The sequence below is a fragment of the Phyllostomus discolor genome, chromosome 6, assembly GCF_004126475.2.
Source record: "Phyllostomus discolor isolate MPI-MPIP mPhyDis1 chromosome 6, mPhyDis1.pri.v3, whole genome shotgun sequence".
Lineage (NCBI taxonomy): Eukaryota > Metazoa > Chordata > Mammalia > Chiroptera > Phyllostomidae > Phyllostomus > Phyllostomus discolor.
In genome coordinates, this window is record NC_040908.2 from 27034968 (window position 1) to 27051494 (window position 16527).

At 34.7% G+C, this 16527-nt stretch overlaps 1 protein-coding gene across 2 annotated transcripts in view; it reads left to right on the forward strand.

Annotated features, from left to right (window-relative positions):
* CAMKMT (calmodulin-lysine N-methyltransferase) overlaps positions 1-16527 on the forward strand; it is a 342165-nt gene that overhangs the window by 14099 nt on the left and 311539 nt on the right. For both annotated transcript variants that reach the window (XM_028517156.2, XM_036027915.1), the window contains exon 3: positions 2389-2453. In XM_028517156.2, the coding sequence (XP_028372957.1) occupies positions 2389-2453 (65 nt within the window). The remainder of the gene's footprint in view (positions 1-2388; positions 2454-16527) is intronic.

The window sequence follows — 16527 nt, forward strand, 5'->3', positions numbered from 1 at the left end:
TTCCTTAGGATAAATTCCTAAAAGTGAAATTGTTTTATTGCTTAGATAACCTAGTTTTAATAAGGACATTGTCTCATATTTGTTCTCCTTTCCTCTCTTCCCCTCTCCTCTCTCTCCCCCTACTCCCTCTCTCCTCCAAATCAAAACACAAGAAACCTTTAAAATGAAATCTGAATCTGAGACAAGAGTAGAAAAAAGGTGCATATATGTTGTAAAAAGGTAAATATATCTAAAAAGCAGAAAGTGAGATAGCTGAAGTGAACCACATGTTTAAAAGTTGAAAGCAGTATTCAAAATAAAAAATGTGACTTTCACAGTTATCACTGATGCAAAACTTATCTTCTTAAAAGCGTTATTTCTTAAAGCCAAGAAACTGTACATGTATCCTATGACACTTTTAAATGAGGTCAGGAGTAGAGAAACAGCAAACTAACCCTATACCTCTAAGTAACTAACAAACATGAAAGTCAATTATCTGTACAGCCTAGAAGCCCTAAAAGATGGAATCTCATGAAAGAATAACCTCAGTTAGTACTAATTATAGGAAATGGCCACAAACACAGTGTGGTAAAGATTTACTTTGATTATTTCAAGTTCACTTTTATTTGCTCCAAACTCAAAGACTCTTAGTTAGTCTTTGAATCATCTACTTTATTCAAGTGTCAGCTCTATGAGATCTTGTCTATCCTTAATCTTTCAACTGCTTACCTAAGTCCTACCTAAACAATATGGTTACATAGTAATACCTACAAGGACAGTCTTAGCATTATACTGATAATTAATGTTAGTATATGTAACAATTACAACTTTTGCCAACATATTTTGCCAACCTAACTTTGTCCTAAATCCTAAGCTTTAACTTGTCTCCCAAGACTTTAATTTAGATGTTTTTCACCACAAAAAAGAAACGATAATTGTGTGACATCATAGAGGTGTTAGCTAATGCTATGGTAATGATCATTTTACAATATGAGGGGGGACCCCCCAAAAAACCAGAATTATCTTCTGGAGAGTGGGCCCCTTGCAGTACAGGCTTCCCCTGCTAGGTCAGTTCTAAGAACCCATCTGTAGCAGTGTACCAGCTGGTGTTGTTGTGAGAGGCTGCATTCGGCTCAAGTGACTTGTTTTTGAAGATTTTTTCAGTATGTTTGCCCATTTCACAATGGGTGATTTATGAGCACACCTGCCCACACTGTGTTGAGTATTCAGCAGTTTTTGACCAAAACCGGCATGACCCCTCTGCCCCACCCTCCCTATTCATCCGGTCTCACCCTAAGTGACTTTTCCCCCTCCCTGATATGAAAGAGATGAAACAAAAAAATGGTAGGAACATTAAAAGGCATCAAAATTGACAAGTTCAAAAACTGGTTTGAGCAGTGGAAAAAACATCTCGTTAGGTGTATTGCATCAAATGGAGAATACTTTGAAGGTGACTGAAGTTTAAATATGTAAGAATGAATATGCAATTTTTAATAAATAAATTCCATTTTGGGGGCCCCCCTCATATATCAAATGAAAATATCATACACCTTAAATTTCACAATGTTATATGTCAATGGGAAAAACTGTTACCAGTAGCCAGTTTCTTCTTCCCAAAATCAACCAACTTGTTCACAAGCACCTAACCTAGGAGCTGAGGACCTGCGAGTTTTTCCCAAGAATGGCTTGTGAAGTAATAAGGACTAAGGAGCAGAGCACTAGGATAAATAATTATTTGAAAAGGAAAAAAAAATGGTACTGGTTGAAACTAGAGGTTAACAGTAAGCCAGGGCTAAATATGACACCAACAGCATAAACAAAAAAGAAAAAATAGGTAAGTTGAACTTCATCAAAATTAAAAACTTTTGTGCATCGAAGGATGCTGTCAAGAAAGTGAAAAGACAACTCACATGATGGGAGAAAATATTGGCAAATCACATGATCTGGTATGGGTCGAGGATGTGACCATGCAGATGGAATGTGCAGACCTAGAGGTTGACTAGTTCTTTGTGACTGAAGTTCTGAATTCTTTGGGCTGCTCTAGAGCACATATGTATTGTTGATGTACTGGGGCTTGATTATTTTTCTTTTGAGATTCTCAAAGTGTAAGGTTTTGTTATCTTTAAAAAAGTTAGTAATCCCACCTTTATATAACTAAAACAACAATAAAAACATTAGTACTTTAAAATGGAGATTAATCATCAGGAAATGTCGTTTCATTAAATATTGGAAAGACTATATTCTGTTATTTCTTTTCCTTCTCCCTCTAGTGGGCAGAAATATTTAAAAAATACAACATGGAAGGGTTTATTAATACTGAGTGTATCACAGTGCAGTCTCAGCTTTTAAAAAAATTAACTAGTCTTAATATTCCAGAATCATTTAAGGAAATATTTTATTCCTTTCTAGGCATAACAGTGGATCTTTGAATATTGAAGATGTTCTTACCAGCTTTGACAATACAGGGAATGTTTGTAAGTTATATGATCACTATATAGAAATATTTTTAGTATTTTAAAAAATGAATGTATAATTGGTATTTGTTCTCACTAATATTTATTATGCTGACTAATGTGTGTGCACGCATGGGTGTGTATGATAGAAACCCTTACTGTTCTGAGCTGCAAAGTCAGCCTCATATAGAATGTGCCCTTGGAGTGGGATTAACAGTTTTACACTTGGCAGTTGTGTGTGTGTGTGTGTGTGTGTGTGTGTGTGTGTGACGGAATGCAGGTCAGAAGGAGCCCTGGATTCTCCAGGATGGTCCCTTTTGCTGCTGTTTTCATTTTGACCTTCTCTGTTAATCCAACCGAGGGGCTATCTCCTTCTTTGTTGTGTTTCGGTGCTTTCTTTTCTGCTTCCGGCTTCTTCTTTCTCACTACAGAATGAGGCCAGGACACACTTCCCTTGCTGCTAATGTACTTTAATCCAAGAATGCTTTCGTTTCATGCAATATTACAATATTATAGAACATACTGTTTTTACATGTAAGCCTGTAAGTCGTGATTTCTCCATTGAGAAAGTCATTTAAATAGTTATAATGTCATATGACTAAAGAAATCAGATGAAGACATCATTATATCATTGCAATAAACGCCATACTGTGATAGAAGCTGTGTACTTTTTTATGTGTTATCTGGGATATTTCTCTTAAGATAATGACTTATCAATGAGATATGCCAATTTTAAATGTAAAAATTTAAGTACTCAAATACGTTTTTTCTCAAAGGAAATTTCAGAACTGTAAGTACTTATTGTCTCAGCTAAAACAATATTCTATGCTAGCAGTACTACTTTATTAAATCAGCATAGAATAATGCCTAACAATACTTAGTTCTTATACCCACAGTCTGGTAAACTTTTCATTGTATAGAAAAATATGTATTTTGTCACTCAGAAATTTATAAGTGTCCTAAAAATCCTAAAGTATTTAAAATAATGTAGATTTCTTTTTCACAGACAGTGAGGTGTATCTTTTAGTTTCTACATGTTGGCACTTTGTGAATTCTTTCCTGCTCAGGCATAGCTCATATTTCTGTCGGGGCTTTGGGAGAGGACTGGCCGAGCTCATGGTGTTGAGGAAGACATTGTCCTTTAGTTCGGGGGTCAGGTAAAATACCATGAAGTCAGGCTTATGCATGCATAATTTAGGAACACGATTTGAGAGTGTTAAATATGGAAATTTTGATTCAGTAATGTAAAAATCAAGTGTTGTTCTCAGTGACTCAGTCTGAAATAGAGCCACTAGCTGGCAGCATTATGTAAAACAAAAATATTTTCCTAAAGGTCTGAGTTAGTATATTGTATTGAATAAGTACCTTACACTGCTCTCACGTTTTTTCCCATCAACTAGCCCCCCCACCCCCTGAAACTGCCACTTGTTGTCACACTGACAGATGGAGAAATTGCACGTCAGAAGTATTTTTCCACTGCTGTCTGTTGTTTGGTAGAAAGGTTTGAGTCTTTGGGATGAGACCTACTTACATTTGAATCTTGCTTCTGAAATTCATCTTGAACAATTTGTATCATATCCATGAGCCACAATATTTTTTTATCTCTTGGAACTGGATATAGTGTATAGAAGCTGTGTAACATGCACTACATTCTCATAATTGACACAATAAATGGAAGTTATTTATTATTATTGGTGATGAGTATCTCTTAAACTTCTTTCAGTTTTTTCTAATAATGAGGATAATATTAAGAGTTATTCTGGTGTTTTAAAATAGACTATTTTGATGTAACTAATGAGGCAGAAAAATAAATGACCAAAATAGTAATTTGTTAAAAAGTAAAAAATGTGGACTTGAAAACCTGAATATATTTTCTTGTTATAAATATGGCATTCAGAGCCTGCATATGCCAAGTGATAGACATGGTGACAAAAATAAGACCAATTAAAACATGTTGTTTAGTGCAATTTTTACATTACACTGTTTTATTTAAAAAGGAAAATCTATACTGATATTTCTCTCAAGGATAAATTTATAAACTCCTGTTACAGTAAAGTAAGTATTGGTTATAATTTTAATATTTTTTCCAAGGCTTAAAGTGATCAAATATTGAAAATAATTTTTCACTGAATGCCTGAAGTGTTTGATTTTACTAATTGTGATATTAGGTTGAGTTTGTGACTAGAAAGCCCAGCAGAGGGCGCCACATCATAATGGTGTCTCACTGCCAATATACTTGGATATATATACTTGGATATATTATTCAATAACTTGAATAATAACTGTAAGCTTTCATCATGTAAACATATAAAGATATATCTTAAAACATTCCAGTTTTATTTATTTTTATATATTCAATATATTCAGCAACTCGTTAATATAAAAATAGATTTTTCTGACCTAATTTTGAGTTTATTTGCTTTTTGTTTTAAATATCAGTTTAATTTTTATACTTCTAGATTCAAATAAAAGAATACTTTTGGCCTTGTTAATATGGGTATAGAGAGAAAATTCTATACAAGAATATCAATTCCTAAATCATTGCCATGGTCATATACCAAAAGTTAACTACACTGAGGGGCGTTTAGAATGAAGCAAAATGTTTCTAATACTGCGAGAGAACCAATACATAGAATTATCCATGTATTTCAGGGATTCGTTTCCAGGTTAATGTGGTTCCCTGATAATAGAAAGAATAACTTAGTTGAAATATTTTATAGCTACAGGAATCTGATATGTGTTTATATAGTATACGGATACTATATATGTATATCTTAACGTATATTCATGGTTTGTAGAACCATTAATCTCAACTTTAAACTAATTTAAAAAACAAATTATGGTTTTATTCATTGTAAATTTTCAAGGAGTAGAGAATCAGTCTTCCTGAATTTGTTCATTCTCTAACCAAAAAGATATGGGAAAATCCTTAATTTTGGAAACCAAATGAAACCTTTAGATAGTTTTTTATTTCTTGATATACTAGAAAAGAAAACATTATTTATATTTACCTTTATTATTTAGAAGTGTTGCATGTTTTTAGATGTATCACCTATAAAGCATTTTATTTTAACTTTTTGTGTGTTTTGTATTTTTGAGATATACTTTCACTGTTTAAATTTCTTTGAATGTTATAGGAAGAAATTTAAATGAGTCTCATAGAATCATTTTTGCATGATTCATTGCTGTATAGAATATGACCCCAATCTTATTTTTATGTATTTATATTTGCTGTTGTGGCAAACAAATTATTTTGAAACATAAGGTCCTTTTGGCTTACTTCTAACTAGGGATAGGTATACATATTTCATTCGTTGGGTTCTGTAGCTTGAGGTTATGTCTGCTATTGATTCATCATGCCTGGAGAGAGATGCCATCAAGCCACCTAGGGAGAAGTATAGGATGACGTCCTTTACCCCAGATGAGGTGCTGGCTGTGCCTGTGTTTCGTGAAACATGTCACTCTGGTACCTTGGGTCAGCAGGTGCTCTGCAAGCACCACAGCAGATCTCTGCTTCTGTTTTCGCTGTGGGCAGAGTCTCGTTCCAGTCAGCCCCTGACCTCCAGTCAAAGAATCCCCATCATGCCAGGTCTCTTCCAAAGCCATATCCTCTTTCTCCAAAGTTATCCCTTTCCTTACTGAAATTAATTTTTTTTTAAAAAAGTGATTCTTTTGAGTGCTTTGTTGATCCATATTTCGCTGTCATAATGCAACTACATATTTGGGATATAATAGCTTCATTTGTACTTCTTTAGCACCATGGTCTTTGTTTGACAGCATAAACAGATGAGTTAATACTTCCCGTATAGTTTACTGTGTGTACCATATACAATATGATGTGTATAAATCCTTAAAGGATGGGAAATCAGTGGTTATTGTATACCATTACAGTAACCTCGTGTGAATCAGGAGTTTTGGCTAACACTGTGGCTTGAATTTGGAGAAATGTTTTGGTAAGATTCCTTCTGCTATTTTTTTTCTTTCTTTGTATTTTTGCTTTTTTTAAACTCGTTTTTTCTTTCTTCTTCTTTGTCTTTCTGCTGTTCTTTGAAAAAAATTTTTTTTTCTCCTGGTTGTGCTCCATGACAGTACTCTGTGTGGTTGTTGGTGTCGCATGGTCTCCCGTAGAAACCTCTGCCTGATAAGTTTTAATGTGTGATGGTGGGGTGAGACCCTGTCTCTGCAGGAGTGGGTCCTGGGGGCGACCCGGACTCGTAATGCACACAGCTATGCTCTCCTGCTTCTGGATCCTTCCTAGCTGCCCGATGGCAGAACCTGTTTTGCAGTGCGTCCAAAACTGATCTCTTTTGGGTTAGTAGTCAATTATTACTTAAGGAAATATTCTTATGAAAATAGAGAATATTTTCACTTTTTACCTGTACTTGGGAAGCCAAAAGTAACTGTCTCTTTGAAAATATAATCCAGTTTTTTAGTTTTTCAGTTTCAGTGTTACGATTTTCTTATGTAGTTAGGGTCCATAATATTGGTGAAATTAGTAAAGCTTCAGGAATGTAAGTTTGGATTTAAAAATAGAGCAAAAATAAGCAAAAAGGAAAAAAGGACTCATAGACATGGACAACAGTGTGGTGATTGCTGGGGGGAGGGGAGTATAAGAGGACTAAATGGTAATGGAAAAAATTCAATAAAGATAAAAAAATAAAGGAATAAGTTAAAGAAAGAAAGTTTCTCTTCAGTCATATAAAAGCCCATGTATGACTTTGTGTATGTCTTTGGTATATAATGCATATATATGTGTACAGTCCTATGTGTACATATATGTATATGTGTGTGTATATATATATATATATATTCCCCCCAACACTTGGTAAGGTAGTTTGATTAAAAAATGAGAAATTGGGACTTTTATGGCTAATTGCTCTATTTTTAACATAGTGGGGTCATGGAAGGATCATGTAATATGAAGTTCAAAGGTTTTACTATTGCCAATTACTAGCTCTGTGAACACAGGCAAGACTTTGAGCAGATGCTAACTGTGTATTATAATTGAAAAGGAAGTAATAACTGCGTTGTAGTGTGATGAACATAGTATTAGACAATGTGAAAGAAAGCACTATGTATGCTGTAAATAATACTTGTATCAGTTTTTATTGTTAGTATAATACCATCTGTTTTATTTTTGAGACTTTCAATATCTTTGATTTAGAAATTAGCACAAGATAGGAAATATTTTTGGCGTGTGCCGTCTTCTTTGGTATTTTACATTATTGTGCATATGAAAACACAGTGCAAATTTACCTAATTTAAAGTTTGGCAATGTTGTAGAAATACACGTGTAAATCAGTGTTTTAGAATAAAGGATTTAGAAAGATATGTGATTTATCTTATAGTAAAGATGGAATTTCAGTGAGAGAGGAAAGGATGGATTCTTCAATATACAGTATTGGGACCACTGATGACTAGCAATTTAGAAAAAAGAAAGCTGAATTTCTCCTTTATGTTACATACCAAAAATAAATTTAAGATTGATTAAATATTTAAAAATTCCTAACACTTCTAGGTAGCGCAGAACATAATTTTGTGACACTGAAGCAGGAATGCCCTTCTCAGTGTGACCGAAGCACCGTGAACGTAAAGATGAAGGATGGACTAAATGAAGACTTAAAGTCATTTTATTAAAAATGTGTCAAAAAAGTTGAAAGACAAATAACAAACTGGTCATTATTATTTATGGCATATGTGCAGACAAAGATGCATCGTCTTCATTGGGTAAAGAGCTCCTACAAAGCAATAGCAAAAAGAGATTACAAAACTATAAAACAAAACATGGCCAAATATTAGGAAAAGGTATTTCACAAAGGAAATACCAATGCTCTATACATACCTCAAATGATTATTTTACTAATAATGAAGTAATGAAACACAATCAAAACAGCGAGATACAATTTTTGTTTTATCCAGTTGACAAAGATGAGAGAAGATAAGCAATAATCAGTGAATTGTAGGGAAATGGGGCATTTTCATCTACTGCAGGATTTGAGAATTGATTCTACTTTTCCAGAGGTAATCGGGCAATATGTTTCATAATTTTGAGTATCCATATCATTTGGTTAATAATCCTTTTCTTAAAAATAATGGAATGAGAATGTAAAGCTAGAATGTAAAGGGATTCATGTAGCACAATGAATAACTGGGAAAACCATAACTCTTTAATTTTAGGTGACCAGTTAATTGTGGATAAACCATGAAATGGAATATAATACAAGCTGTTCGAGAGAGCTAACACATGTTAGGTTAAAATATCACTATAGAGAATATGGTCTATTTCTTTAAAATGCACGTATCCTTTAAGTAGGTATGTATATGCACGGGACTTTGTCTTAATGTTCATAGTGTTTGGTTTGGATATTCAGGTTACTGATGACTATCCTTCTCTTAACATCTTCCAGTAGTGCTTGATTTTTTATGGCTTATATTAATTGTATAACTGGAAAACAAAGTTATTTTTATTTTAAATAAAAGTAGTTACTTTTTAAGATCTAAACAGTACTGATTTTTTTTTTGACTGAAAACTGTGATAAAATCTCAAATTGCTTAGGACAGCACTGAGGGGGGAAAAGGAGCAATTCATTTTACTAGTGAAAAAATATGAAGCATTTATTTTTAAATAGCATTTTTCTCCAAGGAGCTCACAGTGTGTTAGATGTTAATGTATTCGTGTCCCAATAATTTTATGAGATAAGAAATCAGAGAGCAGATCATTCTAGCCCATATTAGGTCACACGAGTACAAAGAGGTTAAAAACTCAGTCTGGCAGAATATTGGGCACAGAAAATTTTCAAATTCTGTAAAAAAATAAAATTCTGTGCATTATGTTGTTAACATGCATGAATAATGGTCAGCGGCTCTGAGACTCTAGGGGGCCCCAGTGCGAGTGGGGAGCTGGTGGTATGCAGGAATGGCTCTGGATTTGGTTCTTGGCTTCTGCAGGGGACCACAGTGTAAATGGAGACTTCGGTAGAAAGGCTTCTGGAGGGTAGGTTAGGTATCCAGATGGTGGTTTTCTAGTCGTGTATTCCACTTGTCTGACTTTGTAGCTCTGTAATTGTCAGGGCATTTTTTCTTTTGATACAATAGTGGGTAAGCATGCCCCTAAACCTTACATAGAGTCTTAGAGGGTTTTTTTTCATACTATTTACCAGGGAAGGAACATTTAGAAGATGTCTCTTTTTAATTCACTTTTAAAATAAAAAAAATTGTGGAGTTGGGATAGTTCTCCTTGATAATAGAAAGTGCTGTAATTGTGAGAAAAGACTGAAATAAAACCCTGTAATCCTTTCTAGATTCATAGCGTGGTCATGCTAATCAGTGCAATAATACTGGAAGGTAGTTCATGTCTTTGTCAGAAACCTGCTAGGTTTTCCCTCCTTTAAATATTTGAAGAGATGTTCTTAATTTAGGCGCCTCCGAATTTTAGCAGAAGACATGCCAAGCAAGTGATCTTTTTCTTTCTCTTTCAGCAAATACTGCAAGTACTTTTTCTCTGTCTTTTTAAAAATAGCTACCATTTCTTTTGCATTCCCTATGAACAGTATTTATCAGGGACTTTGTGAATATTATCGCCATTTAATCTTCTTAAAAATTCTGCAAGGTTGCAATAACATGCTTCAAAATTAATATTTAGTAAGTGGTTACACAGGAATTTATCACTATTTAACTGTATTTCTTGAAGGTGGCATTTCTCCAAAATGGCGAGAAATGAATTTTAGAAGTTCTTGGAGGGAATTGAAACTAAAAGTGGGAATGTGGAGTGCTGGAAAACAGCTTCAGCAAACGGAAGCGAGTTCTCAGACGACTGGGTCTTGGAGGAGGCTGTTCAAGGCCTCGGGGACATGGGCTCTCGAGGGCGCCTGGGAGGCAGTTGACAATCTGGTGGAGCCGGGGTCTGGGGGGTGAGGATGGGGCGGAAGAATGCATTTCCTTTCAGTAGCCTAAAGGAGCCAAAGATGGATTTTGTTTTATTTCAGATTTTTTTGTCTTTTTTGAAAAGTACTGTTTTTTGCTCAATAATACAATAGTAATGCTGATTTGTGTTTTTACATAGCCCTTTCTCTAAGGTATTCAATATGTTGCTCAAGTTATATTTAAAATATTTGTTTTTAAATTTTTGATCACCATGATATTTAAAAATTGTTTACATAAACATGGCACACAAAAAAGTCAACTGAAAGGATATTCTTGGTGTTGAGTTTTGTAAATTCTTTATAAATTTTGATATTAACCCCTTACCAGATGTGTTAGCAAATATTTTCTCTCATTCTGTGCCTTGTCATTTTATTTTGTTGATGATTTCCTTTGATGTGCAAATTTTTTTTAGTTTGATGTAGTCCCTTTTGCTTATTTTTTCTTTTGTTTCCCTTGTTTGGGGAGATATATCAGTTAAAATATTGTCATGAGTAGTGTCTGAGATTTTATTGCTTATGTTTTTTCTTTTAGGATTTTTATGGTTTTAGATCTAACATTTAAGTCTTTAATCCATTTTGAATTTATTCTTGTGTGTGGTGTAAGAAGGTGGTCTAGTTTCATTTTTCTGCATGTGTCTGTCCAGTTTTCCCAACACCATGTATCGAATAAACCCTCTTTAGCCCACTGTTATGTGCTTGCTTCCTCTGTCTAGTATTAATTGACTATAAAAGTGTGGGTTTATTGCTGGGCTGTCTATTCTGTTCCATTGACCTATGTGTCTGTTTTTATGCCATACCATGCTGTTTTGATTACTATGACCTTATAGTATAGTTTGATATTAGGTAGCATGATTCCTCCAACTTTGTCCTTCTTTCTCAGGATCACTGTTGTTATTCGGGGCCTTTTGTGGTTCCATATATACTTTTGAAATATTTTTTTTTAGTTCTGTGAAATACATCATTGGAATCTTGATAAGAATTGCATGGAATCTATAGATTGCTTAGGGTAGCATGGATATTTTAATGATGTTAATTCTTCCTATCCCTGAACATGGTATGTGCTTCTACTTATTGGTATATTTTCTTTTTAAAGATTATATTTATTTATTTTTAGAGAGAGGGGAAGGGAGGGAGAAAGAAAGGCAGAGAAACATCAATGTGTGGTTGCCTTTTGCGTACCCTCTTCTGGGGACCTACCCTACAACTCAGGTATGTGCCCTGACTGGGAATCGAACCAGCGACCCTTTGCTTCCCAGTCCAGCCTTCAATCCACTGAGCCATACTAGCCAGGGCTTATTGATATCTTTTTCAGTATCTATTGTTATCTATTTCTTTAGTGTCTCATAATTTTCTGAGTACAGGTCGTTTATATCCTTGGTTAGATTTATTCCTAGGTATCTTATTTTATTTTTTAAAAGATTTTATTTATTTATTTTTAGAGAGAGGAAGAAAGGGAGAAAGAGAGGGAGAAAAACATCAATGTGTGGCTGCCTTATTGGAGACCTGGCTGACAACCCAGGCATGTGCTCTAGACTGGGAACTGAACTGGTGACCCTTTGGTTCACAGGCCAGTACTCAATCCATTGAGCCATACCAGCCAGGACAGTATTTTATTTTTTTTGAAGGAATTGTGAATGAGATTGTTTTCTTAATTTACTTTTCTGTTAGTTCATTATTGGCATATAAAAATGCAACTGATTCTGGATAAACTCAACACCAAAAAACTAAACAATCCAATTAAAAAAATAGGCAAAGGGCCTGAATGTACAGTTCTCCCAAGAGGGCATACAGACGGCCGATAGACAAATGGAAAGATGCTCATTGTCACTAGTCATCAGAGAAATGCACATTAAAACCACAATGAGATACCACCTCACACCTGTCAAAATGGCTATCACCAATAAATCAACAAACAAGTGCTGGCGAAGGTGTGGAGAAAGGGGAACCCTTAGACACTGTTGGAGGGAATGATTGGTGCAACCACTGTGGAAAACAGTGTGGAGATCCCTAAAAAAAATTAAAAAATGGGCCTGCCTTTTGACCCAGCAATCCCACTTCTGGGAATATATCTGAAGGAACCCAAATGCTAATTCAAAAGAACATAAGCACTCTTGTGTTCATTGAACTTTTATTTACAATCACCAAGATGTGGAAGCAGCCCAAGTGTCTGTCAGTAAGTAGATGAGTGCATAAAACAACTATGGGACATTTACATGACAGAAATTAGTTGGCCATAAAAAAGAAGAAAATTTCACCTTTTGTGATGGTATGGATGGACCTGGTGAACATTGTGCTAAGTGAAATAAGCCAGTCAGAGAAAGACAAATACCATATCATTTCACTCATATGTGGAATATAATGAACAAACCAAACTAACAAGCAAAATAGAGACAGACTCATAAATGGAGAGTAGGATGACAGCTATGGGGTGGGGGGGAGGTATTTGGGGAAGTGGAGGGATTGAGCAAAAAGGAAAAAGGACTCATGGACATGGACAACAGTGTGGTGATTATGAGGGGAAGGGGGTGTAAGGGGACTAAATGGTAATGGAAAAAATACAATAAAGACTTTTTTAAAAAGGATAATCTTTTCTTTAAGAATAGTAGCTTGGATTGTGGACATCCTTTCCACAGAGAATGGTAGAGATTTGGACATTGGCATGGCTCATGAGTGCTGCATCAGTCCATAAGTGCTTGATGTGAACCAAGTGTTTGATGACTGAATGAATTTAGTGCTGTGTATGTGTAGCTCACCTTTTTTAGGGTCTCTCTCCTCACCCTTCACCCTCCACTCCCAGCCCTGAATCTGTGTGTCTGTGTCATATCTTTGTGAGGTGGGGGCAGTTCGTGGAAGGAATGAAGGGAAGTTTCAGGTTGTTCCATCTGTATGAGTTGGAAAATATGAGTGTATTATGTACATTGCTCACCATCTGCTTGTTCTAGAGCACTGTGTCCAGTAGAGTCTTGGAGGTAGATTCACGGTTTGTCTTTAGCCTTAGTGCATGCAGGTGGTTGGAGACCAGACTTACGCGTCACTACCATTTCCCAGGGGTCCCTTAGTTTCGGACTGAAAGGTGCGGTGGAACCTAGCCTTACGACTTAAAGTATCATTTTTAATTGTGTGACAGTCAAAGACAAATAGTATTTCAATTAACCCTAGACTTTGGGTTTGTTTTAATGTTTGAAAACTTAATTAGAATTTAGTGGGGATTTGAATTGAGAGGTAAACCACAATTTCTCTGCTTGTGCTTGTCTGTGGATTCCTTTAAAGAAGAAATTACAGTAACAATAAAGGGTGGTTGATCCATATTGCTCTCTTCGATCTTTGTATTTTAAGTCCTACAGATTTGTAGTTTGTATCCTGCAATTTAGCACTTAATTTTTTTATCATATTATATTAAGTATTTGTTCATCTTTTTTTCCAAACTAAAACTTAACTACCAGATTATAGGCATGTCTTAATTTTATAAGATATATACTATAGACCCCTTAAATTAATAGAAACAATTCAGAACAGAAACTTGATTTGCTTAGCTGATTCAGTAATTGGAAAGGAAATCGGATCACTGTCAGGATTTGGAAATAGGAAAATTCACACGGAACCCTAGGTCTCCACTCTCTCGTGGAGAAAAGTCCGGGCGTCTGAGTCTCAGCTCGCGTGACGACCGTCTGGGTTCTCCGCTTCCGGCGCTCTACGCAGGGGCATCTGACACAGGCTGTGTATTTGGAAGCGTTTAAGGCATGTTTGTCTTTGTATATTTTTTAAGATTATTTACTTAAGAGTCAATTCTGATTAGTCATTTTGTTTATCAAAGCTAGCTAAATACTTGTAAATTCTTTTGGAGATAGGTCTTTTTAATTCTACAGGTTAATCACACATTTTTGGAAGATATTTCCCATACTAGCTAAGCAACAACTATTAATAAATATTTGTACTTAATAGAAAATAAGGTAATACTATTTTAAATATATTTTAACTGCTAGTACCTTTAATAAAAACATTTTTGAAGCAATCATTTCAGTTAAAATTATGAAATATTAAAAATGGAATTGAAGACTAGTACAGAGATTTGAGAAATAAATATTTGTGTATGTTTGTGCATGGGTATGTATATGTGTATATATAAAATGTGTAGTTAACTTTATCTTTATTTGCTTTTTTAACTTATAGATTGGAAAAGAAAGAACAGTCTCAATATGTGTTTATTAAGTACCTAGTAGGTGCTCTTCTGCATTTTCAATTCTCAAATGATTTTTCGACTCTGACTGGAAAGGAATAAAATCTTCTTTCTACACACATTAAAGAAACTATTGTATATTAAAATCTGGATAGAAAACTTTAGTGTCTGATGCATCCAGGTACTTGGATGATCTCTGTGAACGGTCTTAAATCTCACAAGCAAACACTTTAAAAATAATTTTAAAAAGCGACATTGCTTCATCAATAAAGAATTCATGCTGATAACCATTTTTAGAGCATTGGCAATAAAGTGGCTTGACTTACTCTAACTATATTAAAATGAAATTTAATGGCATGAACATGTTATCTTAGGACACGATTTATTTGTATATTTTGAATGCTTAAGATGCTTTTAGTTAAAGTTATCTATAGGTAGACCATCAATGTTTTGATGCCTTTTCTGATGTCTTCTGATCTGTTCTAGTCTGGTTTCTAGGCCTGCTGCAACCTTTCACCTTGAAACCTTGAAATCTCCCTTCACTGTCATCCTGGGGGTTCTTTTCGTCCATCTTTTTTGTCCCATCTCATTCCCCAAATACCATGATTTCCTGTTTTTTTGCGCCATCATGTTGGGTGATTATAAACTCCAGTAGCTTCCTGATAAAGTAAGGGGAAGTGATTTTTTAAGATGTACTGATACTTCAGTTGTATATAAAATAATAGAATTTTAAATAATTCCTCTTTCTAAATTTTATAGCAATGTACTGTAGAGTCTAGTGTTATGTTTAAGAAGTCTAGTGCTGTTCTAATTCTCTTTTAAACAAAACCTGTTCTGTTATTCTCAGTGTTTATAATATAATATCTTGGTGATGCTCTACTTGCAAATACTGCGTTGGACATTTAGTGGGCACTTTCAATTTAGAAAGTCATATTTTTTAGTTCTGGAAAATTTTCTTGAATTAATTCTTTAGGGATTTCCTCCTTTCTGTTTCCTCAGTTGTGTCTTTCTGGAACTTCCATTTTTCAAATGTTGGATATTCTGGACATGTTCTCTAATTATCTTTTGATCTTTTGTTTTACATTTTTGTCTTTTTCTTTACTCCTAGGGATATATCTATAATTTTACCTTCTAACTTTCCTCTTGGATTTTTTATTTTTATGCTTTTTAATGTCTAAAACCTCCTTTTATCTTAGTTTCCTCCCTCCATTACATTTTTAATTGTTTCCTAGTTTTTTAAAAAATATGTTTTATTGATTATGCTGTTATAATTGTTCCAATTTTTCCCCTTTGCCCCCTCCACCTGGTACCCCCATTCCCTTCAGCAATCCTCCCCACCTTACTTCATGTCCATGGGTCATGCATATATAAGTTCTTTGGCTACTCCATTATCTATACTGTTCTTAGCATCATCCTGTCTATTCTGTACCCAACAATTTGTGCTTCTTAATCCCTGCACCTTTCCCTCCATTTTTCCTCTTCCTTATCCCAACTGATAACCCTCCAGACAATCTCCTTATCTTTGATTCTGTTCCTGTTCTTCTTGTTTGCTTAGTTTATTTGGATTCAATTGTTGATAGTTGTGAATTTATTGCCATTTTAATGTTTATCTTTTTTATTTTTTCTTATATAATTCCCTTTACTATTTCATATAATAATGGCTTGGTGATGATGAACTCCTTTAGCTTACCTTGTCTGAGAAGCACTTTATCTGCCCTTCCATTCTAAATGACAGCTTTCCTGGATAGAATAATCTAGGTTATAGGTCCTTGTCATCACTTTTAATACCTCTTGCCAGTCTCTTCTAGGCTGCAAAGTTTCTTTTGAGAAATCAGCTGACAGTCTTATGGGAACTCCTTTTTAGGTAATTCTCTGCTCTTCTCCTGTTGCTTTTAAGATTCTCTTTATCTTTAATCTTTGGCATTTTAATTATGATGTGTCTTGCTGTGGTCCTCTTTGGGTCCAACTTGTTTGAGACTCTCTGTGCTTCCTGGAC